This window comes from Malaya genurostris, chromosome 1 (genome assembly GCF_030247185.1).
Source record: "Malaya genurostris strain Urasoe2022 chromosome 1, Malgen_1.1, whole genome shotgun sequence".
Lineage (NCBI taxonomy): Eukaryota > Metazoa > Arthropoda > Insecta > Diptera > Culicidae > Malaya > Malaya genurostris.
In genome coordinates, this window is record NC_080570.1 from 118,432,728 (window position 1) to 118,456,111 (window position 23,384).

The 23,384-nt window shown below is 39.2% G+C and overlaps 1 protein-coding gene across 2 annotated transcripts in view; it reads left to right on the forward strand.

The window, feature by feature from the left end:
* The window catches only part of LOC131425582 (lachesin), a 350,776-nt gene that overhangs the window by 319,552 nt on the left and 7,840 nt on the right, over window positions 1-23,384 (forward strand). For both annotated transcript variants that reach the window (XM_058587581.1, XM_058587582.1), the window contains exon 10: window positions 1-23,384. This exon is cut by the window's right edge and continues 7,840 nt beyond it. In XM_058587581.1, the coding sequence (XP_058443564.1) occupies window positions 1-590 (590 nt within the window). In that variant the 3' untranslated portion in view covers window positions 591-23,384.

Here is a 23,384-nt window from a genome sequence, read left to right on the forward strand (position 1 = left end):
AAATCCCCGGTCCGAATCGCAAGGTGTATGCTCCGAAGTACGGAACCGACCAGAATGACATCGTCAAGCCCGGCCACCAAGCCGGCGGCGGCGGCGGTAAATCAAAGCAGTTCTATCCGCCGGACGACGAGGAGCAGCAGTACGGCGGGGGTTCGGCGGAGGACTTTGACGAGATCGTTGACACGATGCAGCACCAGCATCACCACCATCAGCAGCACGGCGGTGCGAGACCACCAACGGCACGGTCACCGTTCGGTTCGCTGGATCATCCGAACAGCGTCAACGGGGGGACGGTCACCGGAAACAACCGCGGTAGCAACGGAATGTCATCCATCGGTGGTGGCTCTAGCAACGGTGGTGGCGGCGGCAGTAGCAGCAACGGTAACAATAAAAATCTGATAGCACTGATGAATGATATCGGTACAAGGAAACCGTTCGTTATTCCGCCGGGCCGAGGAGCCGACGGTAGTCTGGAGGGTAGCAACGGAGCACGGAACCGCTTTGGTACCGGTACTGCGGATCGACTGCTGGTAATTCTTCTGGGAGCCAGTTGGTTCGCGATTTACTGTCGACGGCACAGTTTAGTGTAGGATGGCACCGGACAGGTATGAGTGGATTATCGGTAATAATAGGCTCCTAGGCAGGCTACAATAGGCTCTATTAATAGGTGCAACAGGGGACACAGAGTGCTCTAAAATTTAGAACTACGCAGAACGGGATCGAGTATTGTTCTTCCTTTGTTACCGAGCTATATTAGTATGATAAATAGAGGAAAATATATCTTCAGGGGACAGTGTTAAGGGGAATGGGATTTCGTTGTACACTGGATGTAAATTGGAGTAATAATTGAAGGATGTAAAGATTAGATTAAGCGTGTTGCGGATTATGCGACACCATGAAAGGCCAAATAATTGTTTCACCGCGTTCTGTTATCTGACCTGTGGTTGCGGATTATGTCACAAATGCTGCAAATGTGTATTTTGCCGAATTCCCCGAAAGTTTATCGAATCGAATACACTGACAAATGCTGTCAATCGGCACTAGTTAGGCTACTGCTACTGCTACTGTTGTGCATAAATCAAAACTCGTGTGGAAAGGGAACCGCAATCTTTTCATCATTAAAAATAAAATGAATTTCATTCTTCCAGGTGATTTTAGTACTGGGTTAATCCCGTTGAAAACACTCGGTTAATACCAGTCAATTGCGATCTAGAAGTAGCTTTATTCGGAACTGTTAGAAATTTAATTTAAAAGGCGGGTGGGTAATGCCAGAGACATAACTGGAGGATGATAATACGAACAAAACAAACATGCTTCTTTCACACCTCCGAATATTAATAATCGTTCTTGTTAGTTGATTGATTGTGTGAATTTAGTTTCAAATCTTACCAAGGTACCAGTTCCAAAAATCTAGCTCCAGAATCTAGAATTAGGATTCAGTTTCAGAATCAGAGTTTTAACTTTTGAACCCGTATTCTGGAACTTAATTCTGAAACTACATTCTAAAACGAATAATTAAGCTAAAAATTCAGGTGGAATTTGGTTCCAAAATTCAGTTTTAGTTTTAGTTCCAAAATCCAATCCAAATGAGACTCCAAACCGTCGTCTCAGTGCGAAAAAAGGTAAACAAGCTTGAAGAAGTTTTCTGCATTGTTTCCAAAAGAACTATAAATTCAGTTCCAAAATCTAGTTCCAGAATCCAGCTCCAGCATGCAGGCTCTGAATTCTAAACCTGTGTTCTGGAACTAAGTTAACTACCGAATTTAAGTCCAGAATTTGTGCTGTGAATTGAAGGCGACTGCTCATCCCGACGTCCGAAGTCCAAATTCGCGCACGATCTGAGCGTTTCACGTTTTCTACCTGGTTTGTTTTTGCTTACGTTGGTGGGACATCTCGACATCTAGTTCCATCTAATGCACTAAAAGAAATGAACGATATTCGATCAAAGTTTACCTTTGATATTCGTCCAGTAGAATATTGGAACTGATATGTGCCTGACTACCTCAAAACCGTTATCTGAGTGCGAAAAAGACAAGAAAGCGTGATCAGTTTTATTCATTATTTCCAAAAGTTTTATTAAACTTTGTTTTTCTCTTATTTATGGTTATATCAAACTGTTGAAAATTTAATAACAAATTCCTGATCATACTTTCGATAACTTTTAGAAAAAAAAGTACGGGTGTGTAATGTCATAATGAATTTATGCTTCCGAATTCGAATTGGTAGTTTGATCGATTGTTTGAACTGTGCAACTTTCCCCTCTTCCATTACTAGAAATTTAAACGATGCGCTTAGACTAAATTACAGATTAGTTACATTAAACATTCTGAAACGCAATTAAATATTATGAAATAAGCAGTATAGTTCTTTATAACTAATAAAATAATGGTGGCTCTGAAAAGAACTTTTTATGAAAGCGTTCGTGATGAAGAGTGACGAGTTGAGTTGGTTCAGCACGCAGACTCTGAATTCTAAACCCATATTCCGGAACTAAGCTCTGAAACTTGAAGACGGTTTTTCGCTTGACTACCAGAATGGGTTGTATAGAATACAGTAAAGTAAATTTCCGCATAATTCTTTAGGAGTATTATTATGTCTGGAATAAAGAACTGGACCCTGAGTTCAAGAACTAAATTTAGAACCAATAACAGACTCAGAATCCAGTTTCAATTCTAGAACTGCAATTTCAGTTCCGAAATAAATAAATAATGATAGGTGTTTTAGTTACTCTTGTTTTACATACTAATGTTTAATCATAATATTTATAAAATGTCCACCTACTTATAACTATCCCTAACCTAATACCTACAAATTTTGAATTATTTGTATTTCAGAGATTGAGCACCTCTCTTCAAATTTCGTGCAGTATTGTTCGAATTTTCGTTCTAGTATATCCAGTGAGGCCATCTCATGTACTTCATAGTCCTTGTCCAAGGGGGTAGATTTAGAATCATCTTTAAGATCTTACTTTGAATGCGCTGAAGCCTAAGTTTGTGTGTTCGTGCTCAGCCCCGCCAAACAGGGACTGCGTATTCAATTGCGGGGTAGATGATTTGTTTATAGACAGCCATCTGATTCTTCAGGCACAGTTTAGATGTTCTACAAATCAGCGGATACAGAGACCTGATGAGTATGCTGCATTTTTGAACAATTTTGTCAACATGTGACCTGAATATCAGATGTCTGTCAAAGGTGAGTCCTAGATAGATAAAGCTTGCTTCAGATAGAACTGGAACAAAGAAAATTGCATGTATTTCAGTTATTTATTATTGAATTCAAGATCTTTTTTATACAAATGTAGCGTTTTCTTCATACTTTTAAGAAAAAATACGGATATAATTATTCGTCACGGTTTCGAAGGAATTCTCGAATTTTTCCTGTAACACGGCTCATTAGGCGGTGCACACCTTCTTCGTCCATCGTTTTAGCTATCTTATTCCACCAGGTCGTCATCTGATTGATGTCTTTGACAACCTTTTCCTTTGCCTTGAGTCTCCTCTTCATGATTGCCCAGTATTTCTCAATAGGGCGGAACTGGGGGCCCACCCACCCAACTGGGTTAAGGTTTTTCGGAACAAACTGGATCTCTGCATACCATTCTTGAACGACTTTGCTGTAATGACAGCTTACCAAATCTTGCCAAAACATTACGGGATTGTCGTAGGATCGAATGAACGGTAAAATTCGTTTTTGGAGAAACTCTTTTTGGTATAGTTCCGATGTCATTGTCTTATTTGTAACGAAAACTTTCATTTTTTTGCCACAGCTGCAAATGCCCTGCCAAATCATAATTTTTTCTTGCAAATTTGTCGGCAAAAACAAATTTAAATTTGGCTATAACATCCCCCGAGCCGTTGCCAAGTAAAATTTTTGACCTGGGATTTGCCCGAAGTCAGCCTTGACATAGGTTTCATCGTCCATCAGAAGACACCCGTCGAAATTAGTCAGCACCTGGTCATACAGTTTCCGAGCACGAATTTTGACCACACTATTCTGTTTTATGGTCCGATTTGGCTGTTTGCTAGCTCGATACGACTTGATTCCTTTCCGGAGTCGAGTTCTCCTCACGGTACTATGGGCAGCACCGAATTTTCTGGCCAAATCACGGTCCGACAGATTAGGATTCCTCTTAATCGTCTTCAAAATCTTACCACGAAGTTTCCGGTCGACAGTTCCACTCCGACGATTGACTTGAGGCTTCCGAATCGTCGTCAATGTTTCCTTATTCCGTTTGATAACGCGCCATACGGTATTTCTGGGCAATTTCAGCTGTTTAGCTAGCCTAGATGCAGCCCACAATGGATTTTCCAAATAACTATGCACATTTTTTTCCCTTCTTTCGGCTTCCATGTTGATTGTTTACAAAGTACAGTCGATTTGCGGAATGTCAAAAATCATACATGAAGATTGTTCCAGATGGAAGTAAGTTGCTTTTTTACCACTTAGATATTTTATAAAAACCTATCATATAACAACAATAATTAACTTTCTAATACAATTATTTTGATGCTGTAGACAGTGAACCAATGTTGAATTCAATATCTAGTAACAGCAAATCAATACATATCAACCGAACTGGATCTTGTGCAATAGTTCATCTCCTATGGCAAGAAAACCAATTCGACATCGGAAAGACTAAACGCGAATTTCTAGATAATATTACGAAAACAAAAATACTTTCATCGCTTCTTCTTCCTAAATCTCCTTACAATTATCCTGTCACTGAAGTAAACTCACATAGAAGGAGTTTCCAACCGAAGTGGATAACAGAAGATGGTTTTGTTTTCTTGGCATACTCAACAAGTGAAGATGGTGTGTACTGTAAACCATGCTGGTTATTTTTCCACGAAGGTGTCGGGAAAGGATACTATCAAAATCCTGGAAAATTAGTCAGTATTGGATTTCGAGACTAAAAAGAGGCCATAGAAGTTACCAGAAAGCATATTGACACGGAACATCACAAAGATTGCGTTGTACGAGCAACAGAGTTTCTTGAAGTATTAGTTGGTAAACAGAGATGGCATTTCACAAGAGTGATACACGCTAAAGTCAGATTTTTGCCACAACGAGGATGCAAAAAACGAAGCACCGCACAAAGAGGAAAGCGCACTTCTTCTCAGTGTCGAATAGACAGCATTTGAGTGTGTGCTTGTGGTTAAAGCAGCTGGCGCGAGTGAAACACATTCTCTTCGCATGAATCGCTCACACGCGCTCTCGTCTAAATACACCCAAGTGACCACTGACGCTTGATGGTGAGCGAACACTTCTGTGAACTTCAATTAATAGAGAGTAGATCTGGCCTTGCCATGAAAAATTTGCAAGGAAAACCGAAAATTTTACGATAAATTGTTTTATTTTGCTGATTTTGCGTGTCCACGCTTCATCTACGAAAACCATACAGCAGAGTGCTCACCGGCGTGTACACCTCTGTGAAAGTATCTGCATCCACCTCAGAGAATTTATTAGCTAATGCTCTAGCACTTTGGTGCGATTCAGTGGAGAAGGTAAAAGGAAATAAACAAACGCACTCATGATGCGTGCACACTTTACACAACAGTGGTGTATATATGTGAAAGAGAAGAGCTCTCGTTGAAGTTGTCAGTGCGAGGAGAGAAATTTTGCTTGCTCTTCGTCACACAGAGGAGATAGACATGTCTGTTGGTAAACAGCATTGTATATCGACTTAACTAGATGCCCAACGTGCTAAAGAGAAGGAAGAAAACAGAGCAGCTCTTAGACCCATTATTGAGACAGTTCTTTTTTTGTGCAGAGCAGGAATTGCCTTTGAGAGGAGACAGTGATAGTGGTGCTTTTTCTTCGACACGTCCTGAAAAAAAGGATGGAAAGTTTCGGGCCCTTCTACGTTTTCGAATCAATTCTGGCGATAAAAACCTTGAGAGACATATTATGAACAGGGCAAAAAACGCTACTTATTTGAGTCCAAAGATTCAAAACGAAATTATTCAGACATCATCCGAAATCGTTACAAAAAGAATTTTAAATAAAGTCAATAATAGTGGTTGGTTCAGTCTGCTCGGTGATGAAACCATGGATATATCGGGTACTGAACAGCTTTCATTATGTCTGCGGTATGTTGATTTCTCACAAGATCCGTCGTGCCCTGTACTAAGAGATGATTTTGTTGGCTTCGTTGCTATCGATGATCAGTCTTCCGAGAATCTGACCGAAGTTTTACTGAAGCGGTGCAGCGAGCTCAACTTAGACATGAGTAAGTGTGTTGACCAAGGATATGACGGAGCAGCAAACATGGCAGGTCACTTGAGTGGAGTTCAAAGAATAATTAAAAACCAATATCACAAAGCGAAATATTATCATTGTGCCAGTCACCGTTTAAACCTTGCGGTGTCAAATGCGATGTCAACACCTGAGATACGCAACTGTCATGGAACCGTTGGTCAAGTTGTTAGTTTGTTCAGGAACTCATCGAATGCTAGTAAGACCTTCAAAGAAAAATATAGAAGTACACGCTCCAGAAATAAACAAGAAACGACTGCTACGCCTTTGTGAGACCAGATTTGTTGAGAGACACGAAATTATAATTACATTCATGGAACTGTTTGAATGCATTGCTATAAGTCTGGAGGAAATCGCAGGCAAAACTTGGTCCATATCTTCTACAGCATCCACTCTTCTCGCCGAAATTCAGAAAAGTGATTTCATCGTGAGCCTCGCAGTTTGTGATAAGCTGCTTAGTCTAACTCTTCCATTATCTGTATTTCTACAGGAAAAGTCATTGGATTTCGTCTCCGCAATCAACCGTACAAAGGAAATTATACATTCACTTGGTCAAATTCGGGAAACTGCGAATAATTTTTTCAGCGAAGTTTTTCAATATGCCTCGCAGCTTGCTGAAGAATTTTTTAGTACAGAACTTCGGGCACCAAGAGTAGTATCCCGACAAAAAAATCGTGCCAATCCGCAAAGTTCGTCGAGTGAAGCGTACTTCAGAATAACAGTATGCATTTCCTGCATCGATACTGTATTACGAAATTTAAAAGAACGATTTCTTGAAAACGAAGACATTTTGCCAAGTTTTCAACTGCTTATTCCAGGTTATGCTGATGTAAGTAAAGCAAATGAGATGGAAAAGTTGGCTCCATACTTCTAAGATCGGATGTCATCATCTGCTGTGAAAGCAGAATATAGATTATGGTGCGCAAAGGTGTCGTCGATTGACTCTTCGACGGAAGTTTTGAAACTTTTAGAGTATTGTGATGAAACGTACTTCCGGGCTATGAAACTACTTCTCACCGTTTTAGCTACACTTCCTGTAACAACGGCTAGCGTAGAAAAATCGTTTTCTACTATGAAAAGAATAAAAACTCTACCTCGAAGTGTGATGAGTGATGAAAGACTTAGCGCACTTTCTATGCTTTCGATTCACTGGGATATTGCAGTTGATCCTGAACAAGTCATCGATATTTTATCAGATAATAAATTAAGAAGATTACTTTTTTGATCACGATTAGTAAATCGTCTTATATGATTTATTTATGCATACTTTTCAATCTGTGCATACACTCTTCTTTTCGCCCTTGCCACACTTCCACGAAACAACACAAAACATACTAAATGCTCGGTAAACAGATACAGAAATTATCATCAAGTTTTTTTTTTCTTTCAGATAGGGCCGCATCGATTTCCATCGGGGAATCTAGTGGCAAATCGATATTAATAAGTTGGTCGGCGATATGTTGAAATTGGCCACAGTCGGTGCGATAATAGTTCCTCCTAGGTTGAATAGGCACTGTTTCTGGTGAAGATCCCAACGTCAATATTACTGGAAAGTGGTCGGAAGAGAGCTCGTTGAAGATAACCGGAGAGCTGTCTATGGCGATGTTGCTGATGAATATATCCATAATGGAATGAACTCCCGATCTGGAAAGTCGCGTTGGTTGATCCGGAGCGAGGATGTTGTACTGTCCAGCTTCGTAATCTTCGGCAAGTACGAATCCGTTTCGATTCTGTCTTTTGTTTCCCCACAGCTCATGCCGTGCGTTCAGGTCCCCAGCAATGATGAATTTGTTCTGTCGTCGAGTGAGCATAGCCAGATCTCGCTTCACGTACCATCTCGAAGATTGGTTTGTTTGGGGCAGTACGCTGCAATGATGATGATGGGTCCCATCGTCGTTGTAATCTCAATTCCGATGGCTTCTATTAGTTGCAATTTAAAGGCTGACAGAAGCCTGTGCTGAATGGATCGTTTAATGACAATGGCAACTCCCCCTCCTCTGGTAGTTGTCCTGTCGAGCCTGTGAATCCTGTAATTGGAAATAAAAATAGAAATTTCAGGTTTAAGATGAGTTTCAGTTAAAATAGCAATTCGGCATTCTTCTCTTGAAGAAAGTCGGACAATTCAGCAGTTTTGCTCCTGAGTGAGCAAGCATTCCAATTTACTATAACCAACTCATTATATTGCATATTCGATGATGAATTTGCCTAAGGCGTTGATTTGCTCTAACCGCGTTCTGCAGTTTTGTAGTTTTGTTGTCATTGTTTCAAAAATGACGATCAGTTGTTCAGCAGAGAATAAATCACCAGAGTCATCCTTTGCTTGTGATTGATTATTGCCCCATCCAGGAGGGATTTTTGAGGAAAATTCGTTTTGAGATCCAGCGGCTGAATCTTTTGGATTGCTGCGAGGAAGTGACGGCAAATTCGGAATATCCCTCTTCGGTGGGAAATTAATTTCATCCTTCTGTGGAACATTCTTGCACGTTGATTGTTTACGGGACGCCTGTTGTCGAATTTTTGTGAACTAAGCACGTTTGGGACACGATTTGCTAGTAGATGGATGGTCGCCATCACAGTTCACACCTCGATGTCATCTAGTAGGCAATCGTGATCGATTTTCGACCATGGTTCCCCTTTTATACGTGGTCAGTTGACTATCTCAAAACCGTCGTCCTTGTGCTAAAAAGCCAAGCAAAAGTAAAGAGTTTACCGCGTTGATTTCAAAATTTGAGAAAACTTAATTTTTAAGTTGTTTGTGGTTATCTCATACTGTTGAAAATTATCCTAAATTCCTGATCATATTTCTGATGAAATGGTGAAAAAATTATGTTGCTGTCGTTGATAAAAGTCGAGATATTCACGATTTAGTTCTGCTCATTCTTCCATATAGCTAATTTTCAAAAGTTAAGTTAAAATGGAATCGGGTTTCTCAAAGTGACGTGTAGTATGCGGATTTATTTATTGTGTTTATATGACAAACTTATGCAAATTTTTCAATTATATTTTGATTTCCTAGAGCTTCTTAGAAAACAAAGATGTAATTGATCAAGAAAGCATCAAATCCTCTACTAAAATGGGCTTGAGAAAAAATCTCTAATTCTCGATGTACATTAGATTTGAGCCGATGTGCAAATGACAGATTCTTTTTCGATTATTACGGTACCTTTAGTAATCATCCTCTCTCCTCTCTTTGTACAGTGAATAGAGAATATTCTGCACAAAAATAGACTGTCCTGTCCTAACTCGAACAAAGGAAGCGTTGATTTTGATGGACTAGTATTAACAAAAACACAATGTTTCCAACTGGATTCAACAATTAATTTCGAACCGTTTTGGGTACCGCCCGCCTTTTCCGAAACGACGAAGCAATGGTGGTGAGGGGGCGTGCAAAACGGTAGCTGGCGTTTCACAATTGAACCAAAGTGAGTGACAAAGCCACAAGATAAACGAGCAGAATTTAATTCCTCATCTCCTAAACAAGCTGTTCATCGTTTGTTCGACTCAAACGTAGCAACCCAGTGGAGCGGTGGCGTAGACGAAGGCGGTGTGGAAAACAGAAACCACGGAAACCATCAAACGACACCTTTCAGGAAACATAACAAACCATCGCATCGCATCAGCGCGCCGAGCTTCGGTTTCAGCTCGTTAAAACAGTTGTCTTCTGTTTCGTGACTTCCTTTCCCGGACTCGAAGCGGACGATGGAATGTGGTGGTGATGGTGGTCTTGCTGCTGCTGCTGCTACTGGTGGATTCCTGCCTTCGAAATCCGGGGCTGTTCACAATCACAGTCGGTGTGTCTATAATAACAGACGTCGAGTCGTGTCACGCCGACAACACGCAACGGGAAGGTTGATATTAAATGGCACAATATGATATGATAATTATATTTTAATTATGAAGTCATTATCATCGAGCTTCGTGGCTGGGGTTACTTCCGAGCAATTTTCCCACCCCTTTCCGGATGCTCGAATGTCGAGGATTAGCGTGGATGAAGATGGAAAATTAAGCTGGATCACACTTTACGGTTCACTCCAGTTGAGAGGAGGAAATTGATGATTGGGTAATGTCTTCAAGTGGGTCATGCCACGTGCGGTAATGTTGAATGGACCGGGATGGAACCCAACGGAGCGGGTTTTATGCATGAAGGACGAGAAGAGGCTGCTGCAGTTTATCGCTTAATTCACTTGGAAGATTGGAAATTTCTCCTTAGACCATAAAACTCACTCATCCTCAGACGAACAACATTTCTCATTGAACAATCGTGTTCAAGTCGAAAGTTGAACCCATTTTTTTTTCTTTTTCGATGCAATCCTAGTCTGGTGAAAACGAACAATTCCCGAACAATCTGGAACTATGTAAAATCCAACAAAAGAGGTATAAAAATGCAAGCGGGAAATTTATCTTTCCACTTAACACTCCATTGACTCGCGACCTGTTCTTCGGGTTCATGGAATGAACCCCGTATTCGTCTATATTAGTCTTGAAACGAGTGGATAAAAAACTGCCAACAAAGTATGGTATAATCTGCAAAAGATTTCCTCGGCCAGGAGGAGGCACAAAGAAATTATCCTCCGAACCGCAAAATAACAAAGGAAAGGGCAAGAAAACGGAACTGTCAGCTACCGCCGACAGCAAACCACAGCAGCAGCAGCAGGACCCACTCCCCTACGTCCGGGTGATTTATTGATTGCAAAAGGAACGAAACCAAGTGAATCGTGAAAACCCGTTGGCGCCGAACGATTAGCGGAGAAAAGTGTGAATCAAACCGAGGATGTGTGAAAGTGCAAAAAAATGTGCCGCCGTCAAGTCGCACTAAAGAGGTTCGGGTTTTTTTTTCTTCGAAAAGGATTCCTCTGCATCTCAGTTGATGTAGTTGTATATTAAAAAAAGTTGCACCAAAAGCGAAGAAATGTATGAAACAGTGACCGGTGAACCAACCGTTTCTCATTCTTTGCTACAAGCCTACTGATCATACCAGCCATTCGAATGATTCTTTTGCAAGGCATTTTAACAATTAACTGCTGTTGAAGAACAACATATGAAAGACTCGCGCAATAAGACGACTGACTTTTACGTCTACTGGAGAAATTATTCCTTAGGTTTTTCCCTCAAACAAACAACGTTAGAAAGGGATTTCAAAGCAATCCGTGCTTAAGTACTCCAAATAGCAATAGACGCAAAAACGATCAAGAGTTAAACCTCCCATAAGCAGAAAAAGAAAAATCGCAAACAAATTTCTTACAGGCGAGCATTTTTTTCATGTCTGTGAACAGCCAATAGTCGCAGGGAACCAAATCTAGCGAACACGGTAGATGTGGGAGCAATTCGAAGTTCAATTCATGTAGTCTTGCTATTGTGTTGATTGACTTGTGACACGGTGCGTTGTCTTGATGAAACAAAATTATTTTCTTTGCCATATGCGGTCGTTTCTTCGCAATTTCCAACACTGTTAATGGTATTTCCTTTCTCAAGATAGTCGATAAATATTACACCACGCACATCCCAAAATACCGAGGCCATAACCTTTCCAGTCGATTGCTGTGCAGTTGCTGTCCATTCAGATTATGATCGCTTTGATTCCGGAGTGAAGTGATGAATCCATGTTTCATCCATTGTCACATATCGACTTCACTTTTCGATCATTCAAAACAATTTTGTGGATTTTTTTATGTTTTGTGGTGTTACCGCCTCATTTGGACGTCCACTGCGTTCTGCATCATCGGTGTCTCTACGACCACGTTTGAAGTCAGCAAACCAACGTTTGATTGCTGTTTCGGATGGACCGGAGTCTCTATAACACTTTTCAAGCCATTGCTTCGCTTGAACGGTATTTTTTCCCATCAAGAAGCATTACTCTGCTTAAACACAATAAAAAGGCGGGTGGGTAATGTCACAGTCATAACTGGAGGACGTGAATACGAATAAAACTGACATGTTTCTTTCTCACTTCTGGATAAAGATGGATAAAGGTATTAGATTGTGTATATTTTTCAACTTTCATTGCTTCGCTTCCAGAATTTTAACGATGCATCTATACTACAGTACGACTAATTGACGGCAAACATACAATTAAATAACACGGAACAAATACAGTTTTGTAAATTTAGATACTAGTAGAAATAAACTTTTCAAAATCCTTTGGAAAAATTTTAGTGGTTCTAAAAAAACACTTTGCGTAATTTGTTAAATGGTTATAACTGTTAAAATTAAAGAACTAGTACATAAATCTGGGGCACGCTCCGATTTCAGCTGCAAATTTTCGGAATCGAGATCAAAAACTCAGGTCATAAATTTCGTTCTAGAAGTAAGGAACTGAAGTTATTTTTAGCAATTTTCAATTCAGTTTTTAAATCAAGGTTCGGTGTTCAGACCTAATATTTAGTTTCAGAATCCAGATCTAAAATTCATATCCTGAACTTAGTTCATGAATTCTGAAAATCCTAACTCATATCTCTGGATTCGAGTCCCTGAACAAGGAACTAAAATTGAAACCATTTTCCAAATCCAGAAATAGGATTCAATTTTAGAGTCATAGTTTTAAATTCTGAACCTGTAATCTGGAACTAAATTTTTAAATAGAAGTATGAACTTAAAATTAAGTTTAGAATTCAGGTGGACCAGAGTCTAGTTTCTGGGATTAGTTCTTGAATTTAACTAAAAATTCAGTTCTCTGCTACTGCTGGTTTACTGAAGAAGAGCTACATTGATTCCACCTGAGCATTTGAGGTTTTTATCGCCTCATTATTACTGATGTTGGTGGTAGAACCTCAGCACGATATCCAGTTCCATCTAACGTATTAGAAAAAATGAACAATTCTCGGTTAAGATTTACCTATTACACTCGGTCAGTAGAACATCGGAACTGATCTGTGCCTGACTACCTCAAAACCGTCGTCCTGGTGCGGAAAAGTCAAGCAAACGTGATGAGTTTTCCTCGTTGTTTCCAAAAGTTTGAGGAAACATAGATTTTGAGTTATGTATGGTTATTTTACACTGTTGGCACTTTAATCACAAATTCCTGATTATATTTCTGATAGCGTGGAGGAAAAATTATGTTGTTGCGTTAAGTACAGCAAGAGATATTCACGATCAAAAACTTATCACTCTCACAGAGGGTAATTTTTGAAAAGGCGCCCCATAGTAAAGTAAGTCGTATTCACGACAAAACACGAAATTGTTTTTGATCAATTGTTCTGAAAAGAACAAAAGTAGCGTCACATTTAGCACAATAACTCACAAACTAATGAATAGAATATAAAAAAGGTTCGTATTAACTGAAAAAGGTGACTGCAATAGAACTAGCGCCATCTATGTGCTAGGCCCAGGACTTTGAAGCCCATGTGTTATCTAGTTTCGAAATAACTATTTGCTCGGTGTGATGGACAACTATTTGCTTTGTTATTTTAGTAAAGCAAAGTCTTGGCATTTCATTCCTATTGTGGAATTTGGCCTTTCTGTTTCAACAGCAGCGATGTCTATCTCCTCTGTGTGACGAAGAGCAAGCAAAATTTCTCCCCTCGCACTGACAACTTCAACGAGAGCTCTTCTCTTTCACATTTATACACCACTGTTGTATAAAGTGTGCACGCATCATGAGTGCGTTTGTTGATTTCCTTTACCTCTTCCACTGAATCGCACCAAAGTGCTAGAGCATTAGCTAATAAATTCTCTGAGGTGGATGCAGATACTTTCACAGAGGTGTACACACCGGTGAGCACTCTGCTGTATGGTTTGCGTAGAAGAAGCGTGGACACGCAAAATCAGGAAAATAAAACAATTTATCGTAAAATTTTCGGTTTTCCTTGCAAATTTTTCATAGCAAGGCCAGATCTACTCTCTATTAATTGAAGTTCACAGAAGTGTTTGCTCACCATCACGCGCCAGTGGTCACTTGGGTGTATTTAGACGAGAGCGCGTGTGAGCGATTCATGCGAAGAGAATGTGTTTCACTCGCGCCAGCTGCTTTAACCACAAGCACACACTCAAATGCTGTCTATTCGACACTGAGAAGAAGTGCGCTTTCCTCTTTGTACGGTGCTTCGTTTTTTGCATCCTCGGTGTGGACAAGAATCTGACTCCAGCGTGTATCACTCTGGTGAAATGCCATCTCTGTTCAACAGACTTCGCAGCCGATTCTTAGCGTACAGAATCATTGCATGGCTAGTACTGTGGATCCTACTGACACTAAGAATCCTTCCAGGTCGGGGCTCGACCATACGACAACTGGCTTGTAAGACCAGCGTCCTATGCATTGAACTGCCAACCCGGGCGTTGTTGTTTTAAACAATCGAAATTTTCCTGTGTGTTAGTCTAGGAGTCCGTTCAATCTTCCAACAATAAGCAGCTAGTAAATAAGCTCAAAGAATGTCAAATTACAGTTGGGAAATATATTTGTACGTCTTACTTTACTATGGAGCGCCTTTCAAAATTCGCCCTGTAGAAGAATGGGTTTGACTTTCGGTTACGGTATTACAGAGCGATGAATGAAAATTTTTAATTTCATGCGTATTTTTTTTCAAGTGATGGCAAAACTAGGTGAATCTTTTTTATTAAACCGACTGGTAAATTCATCCAGTTGGCAAATCTTGTTAGTTTGGTGGATCTATGAAACCTACTTTGAGACTACTAGTCCCCGGTTTTCTGATTCCGAAAGCACCGATAATAGTGAAGAAAAGCTCCAAAAACGGATCTCACTTCGATTTCTCGAGCAACGATTGCACCGATTTTCACAAACTAAAGTTCTCATTGTCTTAAAAGATACGGTCATCCAAATCATTCAAGACGTCATACAGAATGACGATGCAAAACCGGTACGAATCGGTAGGTGTTGGTAGGGAAATAGAAAACACCATCGCCTTTACGAACGAAGCACACACAGCTTCGTTTACACATTTACATACATGCTGTGATTGCAAATAATTATTTTGACAATAATAACTGAAAACTCACAAGTTCCTTTCTCACGCCTTTCCCATGGGTCTAAGATATTTGGTCAACAAAACGGATTTAGACGGTGTGCGATTTGGTTTTTACTTTTTGTAGCTCACTCAAAACATAACATGATTACTAAGATCTTAAATCGGGTTACAGTTTGGATTGCTGTCGTATTGAAGAAGTGTATTTTACACCGCTTCAATGTCATTTGATTTCTCATCTCAAAGTAATTCAAGTAAGTAAAAAAAGCCGTAAGAGCAAGTGACAGTCAGTTAAATTCACCTTAAGGGATTGTAAACTAGCTCATTTGATTCGAAAATTTCAAAAATCAGTGCAGCCATCTTTGAAAAATCGTAGTGAGTTCCAAATGAATTTTCTGGGTACCTTCCGGGATCGAGAATCATCGACTATCGAAATCTGCAAACCCGATTAACACAATTAATTTATGTGAAATGGACATTTTTATACAAACCTCCCTGTATCTCCTGAACCGGAAGTCGGATCTGATTAACAAAAACAAGCAAAAACGTTTTATTTGAATCTTAGATGGATCAAAACGTTCCAGTCATCTACGAGAAAAATGAGTGACATTATTTTAATTTCGTTACACTTATCATCCGGTAGTTCCGGAACCAGAAGTTGGATCTTAAATAAATTCAGGAACCTTGTAGCAGAGTATTTAGCCTTTTTCATATAGAAAGGTTATGCAATCACTGTAAAACCCGACTTTTTAACCAATGTTATATACCATTCGGCTCAGCTCGATGAACTGAGCAAATGTATGCGTGTGTATGTGTGTAAGTCACAAAAATGTGCACTCGATTTTCTCGGAGATTGCTGAATCATAAATTTAGATACAAATAATAGATCTCTTGTTGCTATAGCATTTTACCCGGATCGGGCTTCCGGTTCGGGAGTAACGTTGTAAAATATGCAAAAACTGAAGAAAAGGTGCACTCGATTTTCTCAGAGACCACTCAACCGATTCTCTTCAACTAAGATTCAAATTAAAGGTCTTATAGTCCCATAGGTTGCTATTGAATTACATCCGGATACGACTTCTGGTTCCGGAATTATAAACTGATAGGTATGAAAATTTCATTTTCAGAGGCGTGTTTTTATACGTGACACGGGCAAATTCAATCAAATACATTCAAATAGCCGTATAACTCTCTAATTTGAACACATTTTGTTAGTTGATGACCAAATACATTGATTTTGAGTTTACCGGATTTTCGTTTCAGATTCAGGAAGTTTGTTTGGATAGGACTTCCGGTTTCGAAGTAAAATGTGAAAAAAAAATGGAAATAGGCGTACTACTCAAAGATGGCGTGACCGATTTGCACAAACTAAAATTCAAATGAATGATCTAATGAATAATCTATACAAAATTTCTGAATTTTATTTGGATCCGACTTCCGGTTTCGTAATTATAGGGTAAAGTGTGTTAAAGTGTGTTCATATAAATCTAAGCTAATACAGACCTTTTCAAAATTATAAGGCCACCCATAAATTTCAAGATACAAAAAAAGGAATAGTTTTAGGATTTTTTTTCGAAGGAACATGAAATTAGATTGCAAAACACGAATGTGAGTCCAAGAGTTGATTGATTTCGCTGAAAAACTTTTGTGATAGAACGTTTTTAAGGAAAAATGGCTTTTCGAAATTATAAGGCTACTTGCAGTTTATTGAGGTTCGGATGATTAAAATAAGCAACAAAAAGCATCTAATGATCCGTTGCTCCACCGGAACGGTTTATTATCTGAAAATACGATTTGGCATACTTTGCACCAATTTCTGCAGTGTTGCCAGTTCAATTGTTTCCCAAGACTGAAGAATTTCACTTTTTAGCTCTTGTAATAATGAAAATTGACGATTATTGGCATAAATTGGTCGTACCATAATACCCCAGAGATTCTCAATTGGATTTAAACCCGGTGAGCAAGCTGGTCAATCCAAAATATCAATTTTCTCGGACTTTAGCCACTTCATTATTTCAACACTTTTATGAATACTGGCGTTATCCTGCTGGAAAATGAGCTTTGACTTGCGTCAAAGCAAAGTCTTGGCATTCCTTTTGTGGAATTTGGCCTTTCTGTTTCAACAGACTTCGCAGCCGATTCATAGAGTACAGAATCATTGCATGGCTAGTACAATGGATCCTATTGACACTTAGAATCCTTTCAGGTCGGGACTCGAACATACGACAACTGGCTTGTAAGACCAGCGCCCTATGCATTGAACCGCCAACTTGGGACTTGCGTCTTCTTTTAATTACTGGCAGCAGACTAGCTCTGAGGACATTTATGTAAACGGAACTTTTCATTTTGTTCGATACAAATTGAAGTTCCAGCCTGCCGGTTGCACAGAACGCACCCCAAACCATTACAGATCCACCGCCAAAATTTCTCTTTGAGAAATATCGTGGTTCCTTACGTAGATCGTTCCAATAACCGTTGAATCCGGCTGGTCCATCTAGGTTAAACTTTTTTTCATCCGAGAATATCCCCTGTAAAAGTTTAACACATTTGTTGTTAAATATTTTAAGAATGCGTTTGTTTTTTTTTTTTAATATTGCAGAACATGTTCATACCTTTTTCCAATCTTGGGGCATGTTCCGACGTGCAAATTCCAGTCGAGCTTCCTTGTGGCGAGGTAGTAAACGAGGAGCACTGTTCATTTTTGCTCGAACTATGTTGGGCGAAAGTTTTATTGCCCTCCACTGAAGCTTCCAACTTGAGTTCAGTGCGGATTTGTGAATAACTCAAGGTAGAATTCGAAGATTTATTGAAAATTCGACGAGTGTCTCTCTCTGACAGTTTTTTTTGCGTCCTGCATTTTTATTCTGACCATACTTTGCTGGATTTTTCAGAAAATGTGCGACCGCACATCTGATACGACCAATTTCTCCTGCAATTTTCCTGATCCCCCATCCTACCTTCTTGAAGGCCAAAATTTGTCCTTGTTCTTTTTGATTTAGTCTCTTTCGTTTACCCATAGTCACATAACGCTGTTAAATGAATAAAAATGATATTTATAATCACTATATTCAACACAAACTGACAAACATACAAGGTAGCCTTATAATTTTGAAAAGGTATAATTACTAACTTCAGCTGTTTCGGCTTTGTTTATCAACAAATATGCGATACGAAAATGTTTTGCTTGTATTTGTGTCATTCTTCATCGATTGCCATCGTTGAGTTAGGGTGGCCTCATCAAAATCACGCGAAAACTTGATATTCGAGTGTGGCCTTATAATTTTGAAAAGATCTGTAGAAATCGGTTAAGCCAACTCCGAGAAAATTGAGTAAAATTATTAGTCACACACACACACCCATTTGCTGATCTCGACGAAATGAGTCGAATGGTATATGGGTGGTATGTTCTTCCAGCAATTATTGCTGTATGCAGTTTAAATCAATATAAATATGAAATTGTTTAGAATTCGATAATACATATGTCATTATGTTGCCAAAAACGATCCGTGCTAAAATTGACACTAAGGAGTGTATCGAAAATGAGCTATCCACAATTTTTTCTTTCAAATTATGATAAAAAACGATATTTTATTCAAACTAAAAATTGATCCTTTATTGTACGAGGTTAAACTTGAGCATAAATAAAACTGGATGAAATTTAAGTTATTCCTTCACGAGTTTTCGAACTTTTAATCGAACGCTCTTCATCAAGTTCCGGACAAGTGTTGCATCGCATTTTTTGGACGCTTGAGCCCAATTTTTTTTTTTGAAATCCTGCATGTTCCCAGCTGCCTAACCAGTCTTCTTGAAGACCCTCTTCACGATTGCCCAGTAACGTTCGATGGGTCGAAGCTGAGGCCAATTTGGTGGATTGATATTTTTCTCAATGAAATGTATACCCGCAAGCCAATTGAGAGTGGTTTTGGCACAGTGAGCCGACGCTAAATCCGGCCAAAACAGTGGAGGTGTACTATGCTTCTTATATAAGCGTAGCAATCTCTTCTGGAAATACTCAGATCGATAGATTTCTGCATTTATAGTTCCGGTAGTGTAAAAAATGGTTGACTTCAAACCACAGAAACATATTGCTTGCCCTACCAGTACCTTTTGACCGAGTTTCTCCACTTGAATCGATCTGTCTGCATCGCTCACATCCATCCCAACGACGACAGTAAAGTATTGTGGATCCGGAAGGGTTTTTGAGTCCTCCTTTACATAAGTCTCATCGTCCATCAAAACGCATGCATCCGGACCCTGCAAAAGACGCGAATACAATTTCCGAGCCCTTGTTGCTGCTTGCTTCTTCTGTTTTACACTTTATTCCGAGATTTTCTGCTTCTTGCAGGTCTTCGGCTGATTCCGCCTCTTGATATGCTGGACACTCGTTCCTGCTTTTTTGGCTAAATCACGTATTGACATTGATTTGTTTTTCATGATTAGGGATACCACTTTCTGGTCCAGTTTCCAAAGAATAGTGTTCCCCAAACTTATTAATGATGGTTTTAACACTGGCAAGCAGAGATGGCATTTCACTAGAGTGATACACCAGGGCGTAGGTTTCAATTAAACACTGCGGATACAATTGCTCCGCTCCACACAAAGAGGAAAGCGCACTTCTTCTCAGTGTCCAGACAGACAGACTTTGAGTGCGTGCTTGTGTTGAAAGAAGCTGGTGCGAGAGAATAACATTTTATTCGCACGAATCGCTCTCACGTGCTCTCGCCTAAATACACCCAAGTGATCACTGGCGCGTGATGGTGAGCGAACACTTCTGTGAACTTCATTTAATAGAGAGTAGATCTGGCCTTGCTATGAAAAATTTGCAATGAAAACCGAAAATTTAACGATAAATTGTTTTATTTCGCTGATTTTGCGTGTCCCACGCTTCTTCTATGCAGACCATACACCAGAGTGCTCACCGCCGTGTACACCTCTGTGAAAGTATCTGCTTCCACCTCAGAGAAATTATTAGCTCTGCTCTAACACTTTGGTGCGATTCAGTGGAGGAGGTAAAAAGAAACAAACAAACGCACTCATAATGCGTGCACACTTTATACAACAGTGGTGTATAAATGTGAAAAAGAAGAGCTCTCGTTGAAGTTGTCAGTGCGAGGGGAGAAAATTTGGTTGCTCTTCGTCACACAGAGGAGATGGACATCTCTGCTGGCAAGATGAATTCCAAACCGCTTCGCCAATTTTCGCATAGTAATACCCTTCTCACATAGCCATGTGTCCACAACTTTAACTTTTCAATAGAAAACGCAGAATTTCAACCGCACAAACAAGTAAAGAATCGAAAGCTGACACCCAAACGCACAGCATGCTGCGATCTGAGCATAAAAAACCTTCACAAATACATGCGTACAACACAAATGTATGTGGATTGCTTATTTTCGATACACTCCTTAGACAAAAATTCTATGAAAGGGTGGGTAATGTCACAGTCATAACTGGAGGACGTGAATACGAATAAAACTGACATGTTTCTTTCTCACTTCTGGATAAAGATGGATAAAGGTATTAGATTGTGTATATTTTTCAACTTTCATTGCTTCGCTTCCAGAATTTTAACGATGCATCTATACTACAGTACGACTAATTGACGGCAAACATACAATTAAATAACACGGAACAAATACAGTTTTGTAAATTTAGATACTAGTAGAAATAAACTTTTCAAAATCCTTTGGAAAAATTTTAGTGGTTCTAAAAAAACACTTTGCGTAATTTGTTAAATGGTTATAACTGTTAAAATTAAAGAACTAGTACATAAATCTGGGGCACGCTCCGATTTCAGCTGCAAATTTTCGGAATCGAGATCAAAAACTCAGGTCATAAATTTCGTTCTAGAAGTAAGGAACTGAAGTTATTTTTAGCAATTTTCAATTCAGTTTTTAAATCAAGGTTCGGTGTTCAGACCTAATATTTAGTTTCAGAATACAGATCTAAAATTCATATCCTGAACTTAGTTCATGAATTCTGAAAATCCTATATCATATCTCTGGATTCGAGTCCCTAAACAAGGAACTAAAATTGAAACCATTTTCCAAATCCAGAAATAGGATTCAATTTTAGAGTCATAGTTTTAAATTCTGAACCTGTAATCTGGAACTAAATTTTTAAATAGAAGTATGAACTTAAAATTAAGTTTAGAATTCAGGTGGACCAGAGTCTAGTTTCTGGGATTAGTTCTTGAATTTAACTAAAAATTCAGTTCTCTGCTACTGCTGGTTTACTGAAGAAGAGCTACATTGATTCCACCTGAGCATTTGAGGTTTTTATCACCTCATTATTACTGATGTTGGTGGTAGAACCTCAGCACGATATCCAGTTCCATCTAACGTATTAGAAAAAATGAACAATTCTCGGTTAAGATTTACCTATTACACTCGGTCAGTAGAACATCGGAACTGATCTGTGCCTGACTACCTCAAAACCGTCGTCCTGGTGCGAAAAAGTCAAGCAAACGTGATGAGTTTTCCTCGTTGTTTCCAAAAGTTTGAGGAAACATAGATTTTGAGTTATGTATGGTTATTTTACACTGTTGGCAATTTAATCACAAATTCCTTTGCTCCCTAGCATCGTCGTTTTATCATGTAGCGCTCAAAACTCTTACTGCAGGAATAGGGGAAAAAGACGATTACATGCATGGCTTGTTGGATAGCTATTACCGCGTTAAGTCTAAGTCTCAAAACATATTTTGTTGAAAAGGACAATTGCAAATAGCACACAGAAGTGCAGACGAAAGTACTGTGTCTGTCAGACATGACTATAACATATAGTGGAATTAATTTTCCTTTTTTGAATCGATCATATCTTATAGTCATCAAAAAAATCTATACATTTTCGTTGTATATTACAAATATATGAAAGTATCAATAATAGTTATCTTCTTTTTCCCGATTCTGTTCCTGACATTACCCGCCCATCATTTTTCAAATTATTTTTTGGCCATACATCTGCTAGTTGCTTTTCTATTTTGAAAAACTTGGATAGACAGTTTTATCGCACTGGTGCCATTGGAATTGAAAATAATAAATAAAAACAAAAACATGCTATGATTCACAGCAAACCAAAACGATTTAATTTGATTAGAATAGTTCTCACATTTCGAGAAGAAAGTGTCCAACAAAGTTTCAATGCTTGGCAAACGACCATCGCTTGAAACACTATTCTATCGTTCCAAGTACCGACTATTCATCATCTTCACTAAGACCATCATTGCATTTGACATCGTCATCATCATCATCATCATCATCATGATTATCATCATTCCAGCCGTCACGATGGAAGTCGGCTGCAGTGAACTGCTCCGTTTCAATCCGTTCTCCGAACCACCGACCACCGGAGGAGTGGCTGTCTCATCTTACTCAAAATTAAATTAAATTTCGAAAAATTTTAAGCTCAGTGAATGGTAAAATTTAAAACGCCAACCGAAAAACCCGTCGTGTCTCCGGCGTCTCTCGGTCCTTGGACTTGATGTCGTTCCGGTTCGCTTTGCCTTTGGTTCAGATTCCACCACGGTCTGCCGCCCGTAATAGATTGTATGTAATTATTAAGTGCGGGTGGTGTTCGGAGACAATCGGGACAATGAGGAAAAACCTGTCTTAATCCACCTAGTGGTGTAATGATGCCTTTCTCATATCAATCATACTATCATACCAATATAATACTGTGGTATTCTTCAAAGTTATTTTTCTTCGATTCTTAAAAGAATAATCGAAATAGATTTGTTTGACCGTCTACTGATAAAAACTATCAATTGGAAAAGATTTGAGGTCGATTTAGAAAACTTTTTACGGTTTTTCGCTCTTTTCAGTGATGGTATAAAATTTTTAACACACTTTACCCTATATTTCCGGATCCGGAAGTCGGATCCGAATAAAATTCAGGAATTACGTATGGGAACACAGGAACTTTCATTTGATCCTAAGTTTGTGAAAATTGGTCGCGCCATCTATGAGAAAAGTTACAATACATATTTTCATTTTTTTGCACATTTTACCCCATAAAGTTAGTGCAAAAAAGGTTACATACACACATACGCACATACACACACACATACACACACAGACATTTTGCGTACTCAACGAACTGAGTCGAATGGTATATGACACTCGGCCCTCCGGGCCTCGGTTCAAAAGTCGGTTTTCACAGTGATTGCATAACCTTTCTATATGAGAAAGGCAAAAAGGCGAAAAAAAAATTTTCTTC